Source organism: Opisthocomus hoazin, chromosome 8 (assembly GCF_030867145.1).
Source record: "Opisthocomus hoazin isolate bOpiHoa1 chromosome 8, bOpiHoa1.hap1, whole genome shotgun sequence".
Classification (NCBI taxonomy): Eukaryota; Metazoa; Chordata; class Aves; order Opisthocomiformes; family Opisthocomidae; genus Opisthocomus; species Opisthocomus hoazin.
Window position 1 is genome coordinate 15,704,888 of NC_134421.1, and position 18,444 is coordinate 15,723,331.

General features: G+C 60.3%; 4 protein-coding genes across 4 annotated transcripts; 3 read left to right on the top strand and 1 right to left on the bottom strand.

The window, feature by feature from the left end:
- Positions 1-1,015, top strand: H1-0 (H1.0 linker histone). The gene has a single exon (XM_009937804.2). It carries the CDS (start codon positions 214-216, stop codon positions 790-792), a length of 579 nt encoding a protein of 192 aa, XP_009936106.2. The 5' UTR covers positions 1-213; the 3' UTR covers positions 793-1,015.
- Positions 1,016-2,834: 1,819 nt separating this feature from the next.
- On the top strand, positions 2,835-9,625 carry GCAT (glycine C-acetyltransferase). Its single transcript, XM_075429102.1, has 9 exons — positions 2,835-3,053; positions 3,146-3,276; positions 4,192-4,293; positions 4,826-4,972; positions 5,274-5,428; positions 7,740-7,822; positions 8,210-8,381; positions 8,792-8,913; positions 9,313-9,625. The coding sequence occupies exons 1-9, from the start codon at positions 2,852-2,854 to the stop codon at positions 9,462-9,464; spliced, it is 1,266 nt and encodes a 421-aa protein (XP_075285217.1). The 5' UTR covers positions 2,835-2,851; the 3' UTR covers positions 9,465-9,625.
- A 2,534-nt stretch (positions 9,626-12,159) lies between these two features.
- Positions 12,160-12,894, bottom strand: LOC142362310 (noggin-like). Its single transcript, XM_075429402.1, has one exon. It carries the CDS (start codon positions 12,892-12,894, stop codon positions 12,160-12,162), a length of 735 nt encoding a protein of 244 aa, XP_075285517.1.
- Positions 12,895-13,952: 1,058 nt separating this feature from the next.
- On the top strand, positions 13,953-17,245 carry GALR3 (galanin receptor 3). The gene is made up of 3 exons (XM_009937806.2): positions 13,953-14,047; positions 15,370-15,741; positions 16,360-17,245. The coding sequence occupies exons 2-3, from the start codon at positions 15,392-15,394 to the stop codon at positions 17,243-17,245; spliced, it is 1,236 nt and encodes a 411-aa protein (XP_009936108.1). The 5' UTR covers positions 13,953-14,047; positions 15,370-15,391.
- Positions 17,246-18,444: the final 1,199 nt, after the last annotated feature.

The following is an 18,444-nucleotide window of genomic DNA, read 5'->3' on the forward strand; positions in this document are numbered from 1 at the left end:
TCCGCGCCGCGCCTTTAAAGGCTGCCTGCGGCGGGCGCGGCCCCGGAGGCGGCACCGCCACCACCACCGCCACCACCGCTGCCACCACCAGCACCGCCACCACCACCACCACCAGCTCCGGCTCCGCTGCCACAGTTCCCCACCGCTCCCCCCGGTGTGGGTGTCCCAGACCAGGCAGAGGGTAGCGGGGCATCTTGGGGCACGGTGTTGACCATGACGGAGAGCCCGGCTCCGGTCCCAGCTCCGGCCACCAAACCCAAGCGGGCCAGGTCGGCGCGGCGGCCGGCGGCCCACCCCACCTACTCGGACATGATCGCGGCGGCCATCCGGGCCGAGAAGAGCCGCGGCGGCTCCTCCCGCCAGTCCATCCAGAAGTACGTGAAGAGCCACTACAAGGTGGGCCAGCACGCCGACGTGCAGATCAAGCTCTCCATCCGCCGACTGCTCGCCGCCGGAGTCCTCAAGCAGACCAAAGGGGTCGGCGCCTCCGGCTCCTTCCGCCTGGCCAAGACCGACAAGGCAAAGAAGTCCCCAGCCAGGAAGAAGAAGAAGGTGGCCAGGAAATCCACGTCGCCCCGGAAAGCGGCAAGGCCAGGGAAAGCCAAGTCACTGGCGAAGAAGCCCAAATCTGCCACCAGGAAAGCCAGGAAGAAGTCGAGGGCCAGCCCGAAGAAAGCCAAGAAGCCAAAGACTGTTAAGGCCAAGTCGCTGAAGGCGTCCAAGCCTAAGAAGACAAAGCGGTCGAAACCCAAAGCCAAGTCCAGCGCCCGGAAATCACCCAAGAAGAAGTGAGAAGCCTAGAGGCGTTTTGGTACTCTCCCCTTTGGTTTCTGTAAATAGCTTTTGCCTTTATTTTTACGCCCTTTCTATTGCATTTTATAAAGAATTGATCTATTCCTGTCTGGAAACAGCTAAAACAAGGCAGCTAGTGAAAGAGAAAAAGGAACATCTTTGGTATGGAGAGTTCCAGTTTTTAAGAGATACTGGTCTGGGTTTTTATTTCAATGTCTCAGAACTTTCTCGTGTCTGTTGTTTTTTTTTGCGCTGGGCTGCTTGGTGTGTGTTGGGAGTGATGGTGACCCCGTGGGTCTGTCGCAGCCGAACAGGATTTCAATTCCTGACCATGCCCCAGCTCCCGGGGAGGCGGGGGGGGTTGTGTTCGCTGGGGCCAGGCAAAGACTCTGCCCATGTCGGAGGGGAAGCGGGAACATATGGCTGCGAGAGCCATGGCCTTCCCGGGAGGAGGAAAAGGGGCTCCCTCCTCTGCCCCCCTGGCTCCCCACCATGGGGCCGAGACGAGGTGTGCTGGGCTGCTGGGTGCGAGGTCCGGCTGGTGCTGGAGATAACCGATGGACGGCGGGGCCGGAGTCTGTCCGCGGTTGCTTTCAAGATGTCCAGCAAGCGGGAAGGGGCTGGTCCCCGGGGAGGAAGGATGAACACAGCTACGAGTGGCTTTGGTCGCTGGGGAGGGACGGGCCCAGGGACGGCAGCGGGCAGCTCCACAGGCGGGCTGGACTGGGCAGCCAGGGCAGGGTGAGGCAGGACTGATGGGCACAGCCCTGCTGTCACCCCGTGGCTCGGGCTTTGTGCCTGGCAGGGGCTGGCATGACTCCAGAGCCTGCCTGGCCCTTGTCTGGCCCCTCGACGGGCAGGGCTGGGCGGTCCCGGCAGCCGGGGCTGGCAGGGAGCCTGCGGGCCAGCCCCACGCCTGAACCTCGGGCAGGAGGTGCCTGATCCCCCTTGGTTAGAGACGCCTGAACTGCTGCGATGTCAGGATCCCCAGCCGCCTGGGCCAGGAGCTCCGAAATCCCGGAGGCTGTCCCCTTGGGTTTGCTCTACCTAAATCCTATGGGCCCGGGGTCTTCACACTTCCCGATGGTAGCTCCCAGATCTGTTGGCCTGATGGTCCTAGATTGCTCGGGCACGTGGTGCCTGAGCCTTTTAGCCATCGAGGATCCCAAATCGTGTAGTTCAGGGTACTGAAATCCTCGGCCTGTGGGCACCTAACCCCCTTTGGGCTCTTGTACCCAAGACCCTTGGACCAAAGGCTCCCGGATCACCTAGGCTGAAGACCCTAAACCCCTTTCAAGAGCCTGGTGCCTAATCCTCCTAGACACGAGGGGTCTAAATCACTCTGGCCTCAGGGTCCACAATCAGCTATTGTGGAGGATGGAGATGCCCAATCCAGCTGGGCTCTTTGTGTCTAAACCCGGTGGGTCTGTGGATCACAAGCCTCTCCAGCCAAAGGCACTCAAATGCCTTGGGCTTGGGTGCCTAATCTCCTTCAGCTGGCAGGACCTAAACCTCTCAGACCAAAGGATTCTTGGTCGTTTCAGCTGGATGCACCCAAGTTCTACAGATCCTTGGTTCACTACCCCCTGTGGTGGGCACCCATACACCACCCAGACGCCAGAATCCATGTCACCCGCGCTGAGGACCCAAAAATCCCTTAGGCGGGGGTACATAATTCTCCTGGGCTTGTCGATCCTCAAAGTCCGTGACCACCCGTCGCTCCAACACCCCCGGGGCCCTAGCGCCCGACGGTTCCTAAATCCCGTGGGTGGGGTTCCCCCGAATCCAATCCCCCAAGACACCGGAGATCCCTAATCACCTGGGTTTGGGGGGGTACCTAAACCCATCGGGATGGAGCCTTCCTCCCCCCCCTCCCCCCCAAAAAACAAAGCCTGAAAAACGCTCAGCTGAGGGAGTCCGGCTGGGGGGGCGGAGCCACGGCAGAGCACCGCCTTCCCGCCGCGCCACGCCCCCGTCGGCGAGGGGGCGGGCCCCCGGCGGCCAATTGGCCGCCGGGGGTCCCGCCCCCTCGCCGGCGGGGGCGTGGCGCGGCGGCGGGATGCGGGGCGGCTGCGTGGTGAGGCTGCTGCGGAGCAGCGGGGTCGGGACCCCCCGGTTTGCGTCGGGAGCGGCGGCGGCCGAGCTCCGCCGGCGGCTGGAGGGAGAGCTGGAGGACATCCGAGGAGCTGGCACTTGGAAGAACGAGAGGGTGATCGCCTCCCGGCAAGGTCCCCACCTCTGCTTGGCGGGCGGCGGAGCCGGTGCGTAACAGGGCGGCGAGGCGGGGGGGCGGCTTTCGGTGTCTTCCCCCCGGTGCGACGCCCGTTGCTTGTCTCTCTCTCTGTTCCCGCAGGGATCCTCAACTTCTGCGCCAATAACTACCTGGGGCTCTCCAGCCACCCCGAGGTGATCCGCGCCGCTGTGGAGGCCCTGGAGAAGTTCGGTGCTGGGCTCAGCTCTGTCCGCTTCATCTGCGGTACCCAGGTACCAGGCACCGGGGCGGCACCGTCTTTACCGGGGGGGCTCTGCTCAGACTTCCCCGCTCGGCACAGTGCTAAGGTACACGTGGCTGGTCGGGAAAAAAATTCCGCCAAGTTCCTGCTGGGAGTATGCCAACTTAAACCATCGCAGTCGCTCGGAGAGGGGAAGGCTGAGAGGGTACCTTATAAATGCCTATAAATATCTTAAGGGTGGGTGTCAGGAGGACGGGGCCAGACTCTTTTCAGTGGTGCCCAGCAACAGGACAAGGGGCAATGGGCACAAACTGAAGCATAGGAAGTTCCAGCTGAATGTGAGGAAGAACTTCTTCCCTCTGAGGGTGACGGAGCACTAGAACAGGCTGCCCAGGAAGGCTGTGGATTGTGCTTGTCTGGAGATATTCAAGACCTGCCTGGACGTGGTCCTGTGCAGCGTGCTGTAGGTGACCCTGCTTCAGCAGGGGGGTTGGACCAGATGACCCACAGAGGTCCCTTCCAACCCCGACCATGCTGCGATTCTGTGATTCTGTGACGGCAAAGAAACAACAGGCCCGTCTGAATTCAGAAAATTAATGCCTTTTCCCCCTCTCTTGAAGGTCAAAATTACAGTGAGCGGGACTTGAAATGGCTCTGTCAAACCCACCTCGGTTTATCCCCCCTGGAGCCCATTCAGGGCCCTGGCTGGTGAAGTGCAGGGGGAACTCAGAGCTGCTCCCCTATGGGTGGGGAGCTTGGCGTCCCAAACCCGTAACCACGCTTCAGGGCCGCGTTCGCAAACCCTTTCTGGCTTCTCCCACGCACAGACGCCTTTTCTGGGTAAAAGCTGGCTGTTTACCTCCCTCGCGGGCAGCATCTAATGGCAACGGGCAAGTGAGAACTTGTGCTGCCCCACCGGTGACGCTGGCTCCTCTCCTCTCTTTAGAGCATACACAAGGACCTGGAGGAGAAGATCGCACGTTTCCACCAGCGGGAAGATGCCATTCTCTACGCCAGCTGCTTTGATGCCAACGCTGGTATCTTTGAGGTTCGTAGGGCTTCTCCTCGTGTCGTGCATGGAAGAGGGAGGCAGCGATGATGCGCCTGCCGTGCCTTCCCGCAGCTCCGATGTGAGCTCGGTGCCACAGAGAAGATGGCAGTGGCTGGTGGTGGTGGAGAACCCTGGCTTGGTGCCCCTGGACTGGGGGAGCCACGCGGAACTGTTTAATCAGCCCTCGCCTCCCCCTTCCCCAGCCAGCTCCAGGTTTGGGGGAGGGCTCCCATTTCCTGGGAGCTCTGTACTCCCCCTCGAAGTGTAGGCAGGGGGAGGCGGTGATCCCCCAGGCTTGCTAGGGAAGGGGAGGGAGGTTCTGAGCTCAGAAGCCACAGGCAAGAGCCTGGCCTGAAGAAATCAGGGGATAAGGTGGGTGGGAAGGAAAGTGGAAAGTTTAGCGGTGCTGGGAGAGACGTGGTAGCTGCGATCAAACTCAGCCTCATCTTCTGCACTGAGAGAGGCTGGAGGATCTCAGTGAGGCGGTGCCCCGGAGCGAAGGATGATCCTTTCTGTTTGGCACGGCCAGGCCCTGCTGACTCCGGAGGACGCGGTGCTGTCGGATGAGCTGAACCATGCCTCCATCATCGACGGGATCCGCCTGTGCAAGGCCAACAAGTACCGCTACAAGCACATGGACATGCAGGACCTGGAGGCCAAGCTGCAGGACGCGCAGGTACAGAGGTCTGCTTCCACCCCAACGCAGGGGTGCTCGCTTAGCTGTGGTGCCTGCACCATAACGAGCCCCGAAGGGCAAGTTCTGCCTTTTCCTGTGCCATGGGCATGGTTTTTGCCAATAGGCACAGGCAGATGTGGACAGGCAAGGTGGGGAAGCAGCTTGTTGCCATCAAAACACCCCATCTTGATTCGATATATCCACTCCCTACCCAAGTTGGACTATGTCCCGGTCTCCTTCGCCAGCCCCTCTCCTCAGGGTGACATCTTCACTCCTGGGGATGCCGTTCTCCCTCACACAGAAACATCGTCTGCGGCTGGTGGCCACCGACGGTGCCTTCTCCATGGATGGTGACATCGCACCCCTGAGGGAGATCTGCCAGCTGGCCCAGAAGTACGATGCCCTGGTCTTCATTGACGAATGCCATGCCACAGGCTTCCTGGGACCCAATGGCCGGTAAGGGGCTCTTTTTACCCTTGTTTTTCCCCTCCCCCAGGCCCAATTACCTCTGAGACGAGGCCAAAGGTGGCAATGGCCAGTGTGTTTTTGTGTGAGGACTCCTGGAGCCACCGCTTCTTGAAGGCTTCGCAGCCCACCTCTGCCTCGGCCCTCCCCTCCTGATGACGTATCCCTTTTGGGGCACCTGAGGGGACTGAAGGAAGAGACTTTGGCACTGACCCACCCCAACACGACAGCCACTTCTCCGTGTGCAAGGGATGGTATGACCATCTCATCTGCCTCTCCTGGCAAGCAGTTGGACTTCCTGATTTCCGAATCCTTCCCCTCTCAGCTATCACTTTCAAATGCTTGGGACTTGGGGGTTCTGTGGAGTTAGCTTGCACCGTTTCACAATTCCCTCGGGGCAGCTTTTTCCTCCATCCCCTGGAGATCCTTCAGGTGCTAAGCAGTGCGCTTGCTGCAGGTGTTTTCTGAGAACAAACAATTCAGGTGTTTGTCTTGTTCAGGCACGAGTGCCAAGCGCTCCATTGCATGGTCCCTCCTGCTCTCTGCTTGAAGGGAGAGACCTGCTTGAGGCAACGCCTGTAGGAAAGAGCAATGGGTCCCTCCTCAGATGGAGGGATAGTGCAGGAAATGAAAAGCCAAAAGTTGCTCTATGAAAGCTCCCTTCCAGCTCTCTCCTCTCTAGACAGATCTCATGTGGGAAGCTGGCAAGTCCCCGCTTCTCACCCATTTCACAGCTTGATGTGGGCTAAGCCCCCCCTTCCTTGGGGCACGGTAGCCATCCTATGGGTTGAGCTAGACCTTGTCACTCTGTCCCAGTGGGCTCTCTGGTCCCAGCAGCTGCAAAAACCACTGTTTGACTGCTCTGAGGTATGTAAGTGCACAGCAGCTTGAGGAAGAGAGAATGGTTGCCGAGTGCTTCCTGAGTTATAGTAGTTTCAGCATGAACCTGATGCTGCTGTCTACGACATTGTCTCTCAAGAGAGCCAGCAGAGAAGCTGGGTGGCCGTCCGCCATCCTGCCTTTCTGTGCTGGGGTACGCGAAGCTGCAGAGCATGTTTGTCGTGTCCAGTTAGTTCCACTAGCGTAGACCTTGACACGGGTGCCTTAGGCCTGGGTGCATTTGGGGCAGCACACCAGTGACGTGCACAGCCCACCTTGGAGGACATCAGCTACTCTAGCCAGGCAACTGTCTTTCTGTCCCTGGTGTACCTCATGCACCAGTACAGGCTTGGGGTGGACCTGCTGGAGAGCAGCTCTGCGGAGAGGGACCTGGGTGTCCTGGTGGATGACAGGTTAACTATGAGCCAGCAGTGTGCCCTGGCTGCCAAGAAGGCCAATGGGATCCTGGGGTGCATCAAGAAGAGTGTGGCCAGCAGGACAAGGGAGGTTCTCCTTCCCCTCTACACTGCCCTGGTGAGGCCTCATCTGGAGTACTGTGTCCAGTTCTGGGCTCCCCAGTTCAAGAAGGATGAAGAGCTACTGGAGAGAGTCCAGCGGAGGGCTACAAGGATGGTGAGGGGACTGGAGCATCTCCCCTACGAGGAGAGGTTGAGGGAACTGGGCTTGTTCAGCCTGAAGAAGAGAAGGCTGCGAGGGGACCTTATAAATGCCTACAAATATCTGAAGGGTGGGTGTCAGGAGGATGGGGCCAAGCTCTTTTCAGTGGTGCCCAGTGACAGGACAAGGGGCAATGGGCACAAACTGAGGCACAGGAAGTTCCGTCTGAACATGAGGAGGAACTTCTTCCCTCTGAGGGTGACGGAGCACTGGAACAGGCTGCCCAGGGAGGTTGTGGAGTCTCCTTCTCTGGAGATATTCAAGACCCGCCTGGACAAGGTCCTGTGCAGCCTGCTGTAGGTGACCCTGCTTCGGCGGGGGGGTTGGACTAGATGACCCACAGAGGTCCCTTCCAACCCCTACTATTCTGTGATTCTGTGATTCTGTGATTCTGTGTATGCTAGTGGTGTGGCATGCCAGAGGCGTGTGCAAGACCTACATCGACGGCTAGTGCTCTGTTTCAACTGTTAAACTTCTGTGCAGGAATTTTGAGCGCTCTCCCGTCTGCAAGGGATGAAGAACCCATGCTCTTGCCTTGGGAGGATCCCAGCTTAGCCTTTCTGCAGGAGAAGGGGAGGTCAACACTTGGGTTGAGCTACCACAGGGGGATTTTCTTCCTTTAGCAGAGGGGGGGACACCAGAGACTTGGCTGGTGGCGCTTTCTTTGCCTGGAGGCATCAGGTGTAGAGCAGCTTCCCTGGTATGTGCTGGCACAGCTGATACTGTGACATTCCTTTTTCTGCAGGGGTACTGATGAACTCCTGGGAGTGATGGACAAAGTCACCATCATCAACTCCACCCTGGGAAAAGCTCTTGGAGGAGCTGCAGGTGAAGGCATCTTCCTGTCCAAGGCCCTCCATGCCCTAAAGAGCTCCACGGCATCGCTTTGAGGTTTCCTTCCTCTGCCCAATGATAGAGCAACAAATGCACGTTGCCCTCTGTTACTGGTGGCATAAGGCTTGGTTTGGGACCCTGCTGCAGTGTGAAGGGAGGTCCTGCCATGTGCTCCTTCCACTGTCATCTTCCCCATGCATTTGTCTTTGGGGTCAGGGTGGACACTCTTGGTAAAAGGCATCAGCTGTGATTTTTGTTTTTTTTAGGCCCGGTTTGTACTGAAATTCCTGCTGTAGGTGACAAGTTGGCTTTATTGAGGGGATCCCCTCTGAACAGGTCACCCTGGGGTGCCTTGTCTGTTTCTCTTTCCTCCCTCTGTAGGCGGGTACACAACTGGCCCCAAACCCCTCATCGATTTGCTCCGCCAGCGCTCCCGCCCGTACCTCTTCTCCAACAGCCTGCCCCCGGCTGTGGTGGGCTGCGCGTCCAAGGCCCTGGACCTCCTCATGGAGAGCAATGCCATCGCGCAGTCCATGGCTGCCAAGACCCAACGGTGAGGGGGCCGTGTTGGGGTGGGAACAGGGGGAGAGCTTCGTTAGGGCTCAGTTGTCCACGTGGGCTTATTCACTCCCCGCGTGATAGCCTTGAAGGCAACTTGCAAGTCATGGCTGGGGAGGTGCTCAGGGGAAACCGCAGGGTGTGCCTGTGTGCAGGCAGATGTGTCACATCTGGATGCTCTGCGTGCTGAGACCTACCTGCCCCCCAAGCAGCTGCAGTCCCATGGAGCAGGAAATGGCAGGAGGTCCCTCCAGAAAGAGAGATCCCTTCCCTGCACAGGAGATGCACAGTGGAGCAAAACCATAGCCCACCCTGGGTAGCCGGGGTGCCTGGGGGAAAGCAAGGCAGCAGTCCCCAAAGACAGGGGTGGTGAGGTTTTACTCATCCTCTCGTTCTCTTCACCAGGTTCAGAAGCAAGATGACGGCAGCTGGCTTCACCATCTCGGGGAAAGACCACCCCATCTGTCCTGTCATGCTGGGGGACGCTCGGCTGGCTGCAGTGATGGCTGAGGACATGCTGAACAGAGGTGAACCGGGGACGGAGCTCTGGGTGCAGACACGTGCCTCGAGGGAAGGCACAGCCAGTGGTGGTGCCACCACCATCCCTCCTCCAGAACATGTTCCTGCATGAAATCTGTGATTTCTGTATCTTCTGGCTGCAGATGTCCTTGTGGTCCCCCCAGAGATTGCTGTTCAGATGTTCAGTTTCGGGGGCAGTTCACATTAACCCTCTTGTCCTGCCATCCTGGACTCCATCCCCACCACTGGCCCTAACCCTCATTTCCATGCTTGGGAGCTTGAAAACCCTGAAGCCTGGAGATGGTTGTTGAGAGTGGAGGGAGGATCCAAAAGCCTTTCTGTCACCCACTGCCACCTCAGCCTCCCTCCCTCCCAGCCAACTCTGCCTCCGTGCCTTTCCCCTGCAGGCATTTATGTCATTGGCTTCAGCTACCCGGTGGTTCCCAAGGGAAAGGCCCGCATCCGGGTCCAGATCTCGGCCGTGCACAGCGACGAGGACATCGACCGCTGTGTGGAAGCCTTCACCGAGGTAGGACGGAAACACGGGGCACTGCCTTGAGGGGCCAGCAGACACCGCCTCCGGCACCATCCCTGCCCGCGACCAAGTGCCTGTGCCAGGGCGAAGGCGTGAGGAGCGTGCTGCCGAAAGCAGGACCGGTCCTCAAGGCACCATGGCCCGGCAACCAGCTTTCGTGTCATTAAAGGTGTCCTGCGGTGCAGCGGAGATTTGTCCGGCTCTTGTTTTCTCATCTGGGAACAGCAGCCCGTCCGCGTCGTGCCTTGCTGTGCCTTCCCTGAAGCCTTAGTGTGCTGAAGCACCACGGCTCCTGCTCTCTCCTGCCGACGGCTGCCGGCACGCCCGAGGTCTCCTGCTTCCTCCACCTCTCCTGTGGGTCTGGTAGATCTGCCTGCCGTCGTTCCCCACCGAGGCAGGGGGGTTCCCGAGCCCTCGACAACCTGTGCCACCAGCAGCTGGTTTGGGAAAGAGGACATGGGCCAGCCGAAGCTCCGGCGCTCCTTTCTCCCCTTCCCGCTCTCGGGTTTTGGGTGTGACGCTTGCTTGGTCACCAGGGCCAGCTCTAAGGCTTTGCCCGTCGCTGCAGCCACTCCCAAACCTGGCCCGGGAGCTGCACCCCACCCCAGAGGGGCCATGGGGCAGCAGGCAGGCCAAGGCAGCAGAGGCCAGCAGCTTGGCAAGAGGGTCTGCGTCTGCTGGGGGCTGAGGCCAGGGGCAGAGCAGGTGACGGAAAGCTGTAATTTTCCTCCGTCAGCTGCAATTTTCACACAGCGGAGAACACACAGCAGGCTGGGATCTCTGGATTTGTTCCTCCAAGCTGTGCTGGGGCAGCAGTTTAGCACTCGAGCGGGAACAGGTGGGTCCTGGGCATCTCTCGGGATTGCTTTGGAGCACGGGGGCACGTCAGCAAAGAGCTGCTCCGAAAACGGTACCTGCCCTTCGGCAGTCAGGGAGCGAGCTGCAGGGCAATAACGTGTCTGACCCGGACCAGAGCAACTGCGGAAGAATACAGCAGTTGCTCCAGGGTTGCAGGGCTTTGCAGAGGGCAGGGGAGAGATGTGTTTTCCACGAGCTGCCGCCAGACCTTGTGAGAGCAGCTGGTAGTGTAGCTGTGTGCCGGTTTTATTTAATTTTCCATCTCTGCAGGGCCCTGAGCTCAGCCTGTTAATAAAGCACGATGTGGAGTTCCCACAGTGCTGCAAACCCCTCCCCCTTATCAACGGGCAGTATTTTGGGAATGGGGAACGGGATGGGGAAAGGGCAGGGGGGTTGCGCTCAGGCCCCTCTTGCAACCTGGAAGAGACGAAGCGTCAGCCAGACGGCTCTGGGGCAGGGGGTTTGCGTCCCTAAACCGAATCGCTGCCGTTTTGAGCCCGATGCGTGTGCACCCCCTTGCTTCCCCACTGCACACCTGTACCACGCTCCCTTCCTCCTGCTGGTCCCCAGCCCCAGCCTCCCCCCTCTCCCCTGGGCTTCTGTCCCCTGTCAGTGGGACAGCAGCCCTACGGCCGTCTCGCTGCTCAGCAAGAGCAGCAGCAGCGGCCTCCTTCCCCTGCGACACACACGCGCTTGTTCTGGTGTGCACACGTGTGCTTCCCCCCCGCCTCCTCCTCCTCCTCCTGCTCTCCTCACCAGGCGCCTGACCTCCCTCTCCCCTCCGTCTCCCCCAGGCCCCTCGGCAGCCGACCCCCGCGCTCCTGCTGCCTCTCAGCCGGCTCCAAGGCCGAGCTCTGCAGCAGACCGCGGTTTGCACGGCGGCACGGGGAGCACCGGCGCCCGGGGAAGACAGGAGGGTCAGGCGATGGCGCGCTGGAAATGAATAACACAGCGTCTGTTGACCGCGGGCACCGCGTTCATATTGCACTCCTGGGAAAAGCCTCCCGCTCTTTTATTTTATTTCTTCAAGGCCTCCCGACCCAGGTCTGAGCTGCAGCTCTCCGCAGCTTTTAGCCCAGAAAGCAGAGGACCTTTTGCTGGGTGGAAGGTAGAGGTGGACGCCACTTTTCGAGGATGCAGTTCCCACCCTGGGCTCACCGACCCAACCCAGAGCCCGTAGGTTGCCCTGCCAGGCTTCCCCCTGGTCTCGAGTCGTCACCCTCCGCACCGTGTGGGATAGCTGTGGGACCCCCGCACCTCACCTGCCGTGCCGTGAAGCAGGGGACTGCCCTGTCCCGTCCCCTTTCCATACACACCCACCCCCGGCTCCCTGCTCACCCCCCTCTTCTTCCACCCTCCCCAGGCTGCCTCGCTGCAGCCCCAAACCTGCCCCCCTTCCCACCGATGCCCTCTGGCCCCTCTCCACCGCGCCGCTTCCACCCCAAGCAGCACCCCACCTTGTCCCCCCCTTCCCCGCCAGCGTCCCTCTGCCCTCGCTCCCAGCCAGGCAGGCAGGGGTGCCCCAGCTCGGACCCAGCCCGCTGTGGCTGATGCCGACGAGGTCTGAACCCGCTGTCAGGTGCTGAGTTTTCCCCTGTCCCGCATCCTTGGCCGGAGGTAAACGCTGCGCGAGGTCCTGCGTCGGCGTGAACACCTCCTGGCACTGGCAGGCGAGGGGCGAAGGGGCTGCATCCCCTCGCCTGGGGGGGGGGGGGGGGGGCTTCGGCGAGAAATAGCAACGACGGCAGCCGACCCCCTCTTCCTTTCTGGAGGTTTATTTCTCTGTTCGGGGGACGATCCCCCTCCGAGGGTGAGTCCGAGCGGCCAAGAACGGGCGCCGGGGGGTCCCCCCGCGGCCCCCTCAGCGGCAGGAGCACTTGCAGGCAGCCACGACGGGGTAGGGGATCTGACGCCAGGCGCAGTGCGGGGGTCCGGGGGCGCGGGCAGCCCAGCAGTGCCAGGCCAGCAGCTTGAGGTGGGTGAGCTGCGCGGGGCGGCAGGCCATGCCGGGGGGCCAGGAGCAGCCGGGGGTCGCGGTCTCGCAGGCGGTGTGGCGCACCCAGCGCGGCCAGAAGACGGGCCCCAGGTCGACCCAGGCGGAGGTGAGGCGGCAGGCCGCCCGCTCCACCAGCCACCGCCGCAGCCGGCGGGCCGAGACCCCGGCCAGCTCGGGGGGCAGCTCCAGCCCCTCGGCCTCCCGCCACAGCTGGCGGCGGTAGCGCCCGGCGCCCTCGGCCAGGTCCCGGCTCAGGGCCTCCAGGTTCTCCTCGGCCAGGCTGCCGTTGCGGCCCCGCGGTTCCTCGGTCGCCATCCAGAAGGGATCGAAGGCCGAGCCCAGCAGCCGGCGGAGCCGCCCGGGCCGCAGGTGCCGGGGCTTGGGGGCGTAGCGGTAGTCGTCGGGGGAGAGCGAGAGGCTGTAGGGCCGCACCGGGGCCGAGGGCCGGCCGCGGAGAAGGTGGGCGGCGGGGTCGGCGGTGCCGGGCGGCGATGGCGGCGGCTCCCGGGGCTCCTCCGGCGGCGGCGGGGCCGGGGTGCCCGGTGGCGGGAGGAGGAGGAGGAGGAGGAGGAGGAGGCAGGCGCGGCGGGGAGCCTCCATGGCCGTGCCGGGCTGCAGGCTCGCACTCCGCCGCATCCCGCGGGTTATCGCCGCGCCCCGAGGCTCAGCCTTCCCCTTTTCCCTGGTTCTGGCGATAGCGAGAGCACCGAGGGGTGCTGCCGGGGCTGCCACGGGGGGAAGGCACCTCCTCCTCCTCCTCCTCCGCATCCCGCTCCATCCTTGGGAGAGGCGTCGAGAACCCTCCCGGCGAAGGGAAGCCGGTGGCCTTGTTGGGAGGAGACCTCCACCTGGAGGTCTGCAGGGCACGGGGGGTCCCGTCGCGGGGGTCGGAATTGTGTTGGAGGGGCAGGAGGGCTGGGTGGGTGGCTGGCACCTCTCAGCACGTCAGGCGGCGGTGACGGAGCTGAACCTCTGGAGATGGCCTCCCCGGACGGCTTGTCCTCCCGCCCCGTGCTGCAGCGCTGGTGGAGAGCAGACCGGGGCTGGATGGAAACCGAAACCTGCTTTCCCCTTCTTCCCTGAGTCAGACGCTGCGGGAGAGACTCGATCTGCTCTGTGCCATGCTGCTAACAATTAATTAATAACACCTGGTAATACCAATTAATTGCTCCTGCTCCAGAGGGTTTAGACCTATCCCAAGAGTGGGCATGGGCTTGCCGTGGTGGGCTGTTCATGCTCCCCGCAGGTGCTGGGCAAGGTGTCCTGAACATTGTCAAGGGGTGCCCACAGGGCCCTCTGGGGTCCGTGGGACCCTGTCCCCCTCCATCCTCCCACTGGGGAGCAGCGGGCTTTTCCTCCGCTGCCTTCTCCTCACCGGAGCGGGGAGCGGCTGAGCCCACAGCAAGGCTGGGCAGAGAGGAGTTAACTCCAAACCCAACCTCAGAGAGAGGGGAAAAAAAAAAGAACACCACAAACCAGAGATCAATGGATCAGCAGCAAGAGCAGAGGGAGGGAAAAGGGGGAGACAGAGAGAGAGGAGAGGATCTCTAGGAGAGAGACGAGCGTGGGAGCCAGGAGAAGAGAGAACAGAGCTGGCGGCAGGCAAGGGGAGGCAGCCGAGCACCCAGCAGTGGTGACGGCGCTGCCTGAACAAACTCTTCGGTGGCCCGTGTCCTCCTCGCCACCTCTGCCTGCACTGGACCGGAGGCCTCCCCGAAGCAAGCGGCGAAGCTACAGGCGCTTCCTCGCAGAGGTGAGTGCCAGCTTCCCAAGCTGAGAGGTGGCCTCGGGCTCACTGAGCAGGGACACAGCAGTTTCCAGAGCTGCCCCGCAGTCTACGTGCAAGGTGCACATCCAGAGGGAGACCAGGGTCCTCTGCTCTAGCGAGGAGATCCCACGGGGCCAGGACAGAGAGGCCAGATAGTTACCAGCAGGACGGATGGAGGGGACAGAGAGGCAGGGACGACCGTTCACGGCGATACAGAGAGGCTGCTGGGAAGGAGAAGTGGCGTGAGCTGAGGGATGAGGGAGTGGGGGTGAAGGAGCTTGCATGACCCAAAAAAAGAGTTAATTGCGTGTCAACAGTTGCTAGATAACAGTGTCTTTCCCCCTTGGTTGCTGCTCAGCAAAGGACAATTTGTTCTAATGATAGCACAACACAGGGAAGGCTCGTTAGCAGATAGGCTGTTGGCACTCCCCGCCTGAGTGCGATATTACTCAGGGCTGGAGGAAGTTTTGCCGCAAATCACAATAGCTTGAGCTGCAGTAATAATTACGCTCCTTCACAACGATCATCATGTTGTGTTTCACGCAGCTCCGAGATCTCCCCCCGTCCTCTCCTAGCCACCACCGTCCAGCCCGTGACCACCTCTCCGCATCGGGAAGAGCTGCCCTGAGTCACCTCTCCTCCGCGGAGCGTAACTACTGCAAAGGGAGCAAGGGGCAGCCAGCTCCGGGGTGGAGGTGTTCCCAGCTGAGGGAGCTGCCTTTGGGCAGCGGGGGGGGGGATTGTTGCTGTGGGGTGTCATCCAGGCACCAGGTCCCTGCTGCCGGGGGTGGCTTAGCCCTGCGGTGAGTGTGCCAGGGCCGCTTGCAGCCCACGGAAGCCCCCTTCCCCATGGCCTCATGGCTGAGCCCTGTTGAACACCAGACAGGATTTAGACTTGCCGAAGCAAGCAATCCCACAGGATTTAGCGGTTTGGGATTGTAGGAGGAACGTAGGGGAGGCCAGGCAGCAGGGTATGGGGTCCTTCATGGGGCTGGGAGCACAGGAGGTGCCGTGGTGGGGACATAAATGCGGGCAGGAGAAAGGGGCTTCGGCTCCACTCAAGCCAGGCAGATGTGGGCTGACTGATCCCAATAGCATTCTTGCCAGCAATGTCACGAGGATCTCGATGTCATCGCTGAACCATCTAGTTGGGATTGGCGTCTCTGGGAGAAACATGGTTGCCCAGCAAAGGCTGGGATCAGGCACCTTAGGGCCAGGGCTCTGGTGGCCACTGTAGCCAACACCGAGCAGCACCCGCTTGCCTACAGCCATGCACAAGTGCTGTGTCTCCCCTTCTCCCTTTGCAGGTCCCCGCAGTCAGATGGGGAGATGCCAGGAGGCTGGAATGCTTCCTCTGACAGCCCAGAGCTGCGAGCCGCAGGGATTATTGTGCCCGTCATCTTCTCCCTCATCTTCCTCCTGGGCACTGTAGGGAATGGGCTGGTGCTGGCCGTGCTGCTGCGGAACGGCCAAGTCAAGTACAACACCACCAACCTCTTCATCCTGAACCTGGCCGTGGCCGACCTGTGCTTCATCGTCTGCTGTGTCCCCTTCCAGGCCACCATTTACACCCTGGATGGGTGGCTCTTTGGGGCCTTTGCCTGCAAGGCTGTGCATTTCCTGATCTACCTCACCATGTACGCCAGCAGCTTTACCCTGGCCGCCGTCTCCGTTGACAGGCAAGCATCCCCTCCCCTTTGAGTCCTCAGCTCAAGGACATCGTGTTTGCCACACTTGACCTAAGCGGCAGGAGAAAGGCGAGTCCTTACCCTGTTGCGTGCCTTGTAAGAAGGAGGTAGGGTCTCCCCAGAGTCAGGGCCAGCAAAGCTAGCCTCCCCAGCTTCCCATATGCCTCTCCCAGCACCACGCCAAGCTCTTGGCCTGGTTACCCAGCCCTCACTTGGGAAGGAAGGGTGCAAGCAAATGCTGAGGTTTGGTGTCCACCATGCAAAACCAAGAATAGCAAAAGCCCCAGGGCAGCAACACACCGCAGGAGAAACAGGGAGCCCTCTGGGTCCTGCTCCTGTCCTTCTCTTCCCTGGTTCAGGAGGCATGCTGCTTGTCCTTCCCGAGCTAGGACAGCAGAGTGGATGATGGAGATCCCAGACCCGCTGCTGGGATGACCCTGATCAGTGAATTCACATTCACTGTAACCCTCTCTGCCAAGAGGTGGGGAGGGGGAGAGATGGGTGGCTGCGTGGGAAGGGTGCACAGATGGCAGCTCCACAGGGCAGGAGACATCCCTCATCTCACCGATGTTGTGTTTGGTCTCTCCTTCTCCTTCCTCTCCTCACCAGGTACCTGGCCATTCGCTATCCGCTGAAGTCCCGGGATCTCCGCACCTCCCGAAATGCAGGAGTGGCGATTGTAGCCATCTGGTCACTGTCGCTGCTCTTCGCGGGGCCTTACCTCAGTTACTACCAGATTGTCCATTACCATGGGGTGCCCATCTGCGTCCCCATCTGGGACAACCAGCGCCGAAAGATTCTGGACATCCTCACGTTTGTCTTTGGATACATCCTGCCTGTGACCGTGGTAAGCCTGGCATACGCCAGGACCATCAAGTTCCTGTGGACCTCCGTAGACCCCATAGAAAGGATCTCAGAGTCCCGGAAGGCCAAGTGTAAGGTCACTAAGATGATCGTGGCTGTGGCCATCCTCTTCTGCCTCTGCTGGCTGCCCCACCACCTGGTCATCCTGTGCTTCTGGTTTGGCCACTTTCCCTTCAACCGAGCCACTTACGCTTGCCGCCTGGCTTCCCACTGCCTTTCATATGCCAACTCCTGCCTCAACCCCATTGTCTACGCCCTCATCTCCAAGCATTTCCGCAAGCGTTTCAAGCAGGTCTTCACTTGCCTCTTCTTCCAGAACAAGACCAGGAAGAGGAAGAAGAGAGTTGGGAAAAAAGTCCACGTGGTCAATGTGGGCAAAGGTTTCACCAGCAGCACCAGAGGTTTCTATGGAGGCAACACTGAGGTGACCCAGGTCCGAGAGGAGAACACCAGGAAGAGGGACCCTGAAGGTGCCAGTCATCCCAGAGCTTGGACTCACCAGCTACAGGATGCCATGGTCTCTGCTCAGAAGGAGCTGCTGGAGGAGGAAAGTTTGGCAACAGCTGGCCATCCCCTGGCCACGACTCCTCCAAGAGGAACTTGTGAGTTTCGGACTGTGCACTACAGATGAACAAAGTGAAGAAATCTGTTTTCCAGCCAGTGAGTAGCCACTCCATTCCCAAAGAGGCAGAATAATGTGGGGCAGAGGGGAATGGATGCTGCAGAGCCACTGAAAGGTCCTGTGGCACTGGTTAACCTATTGTCCGCACTCACCCTCACTTGCTGGCCCACAGCATTCGTATGGGAATGGCAGAATCCACCCACACAAATGCAGAGTGGAGGGACATGTTAATGTGATGCCAAGTGACCTGTGTGGCATTCCTGCAATAGGTTTTTAAGGCCTCCATTTCCCAACTTGCTTGCTAATTTTGTGCAGCACCTTGAAATTCTAAGAGGGAGGCAACCCAAATGCAAACGTCCTGGTAGGAAATCCAGGCTGTAAAGGGCACATCAGAGCATGGGTGGGAAGGGTGGAGAGAGTGCACGGGGACCTGAGTGTCAACAGGGTAGCTGGCAGCCCCTCTCCGTGGCAGGGCTGGGGTGCTGTGCCCAGCCCCACGCCGCAGAACTCTCTCCCCTGCCCATATGTCCTTTTCCCCTGGTCCAGGGGCAGCCCTAGTCCACCTCCATCCCTTGGTCCAGATCAGAGGGCCTTTGCCACAATGTCTCCAGTGCAAAAAAGTCAGCTGGCTGTGCCAACAGCTTGATGATGCAAACTCTGTGGCAGTCACTAGTCATGCTGGAATTATTTACTCCACAGCAAGCGAAGAAAGGAAAGGCTTGTGTGCCGACACCTCTGCGTGCCTCCCCTCTGCAGCTGTGGCATCTCTGACGCTCAAGGAAGAAAGGACCATCAGTCTAGTCTCTTCCCTCCACCCTGCCCCACCAGAAGTACTTGCTGGAGGAGGTTTCCTAGAGCTCTGTCTCACCTGGCTTGAGCTCTGGCAAGCAGATCCTGCCGGACGCTGTCCCACTTCCTAACGTCGCTTGCAGTTCAGAAATATTTCCTGATGGCCATCCCCAGTTCTTCCTAAACAAACCCGGTAACTCCTCTTCCCACCACGTTGTTCCACCTGATCCACCCCTCTGCTTACTTTCTGTTTGCCTTTTGCAAATTTCTGAGGGATCGCTGCCTCCTCTTTGATCTTTGCTTGCAACATGGAGTTTTGTCCCTTCCTTCCGGGGCTGAAGGACCTATTGCCCTCTGAGCAGTGACATTATTCAGTGATATTATCCCCATGCGTGTGGTTTGCTGACTTGGCCAGACAG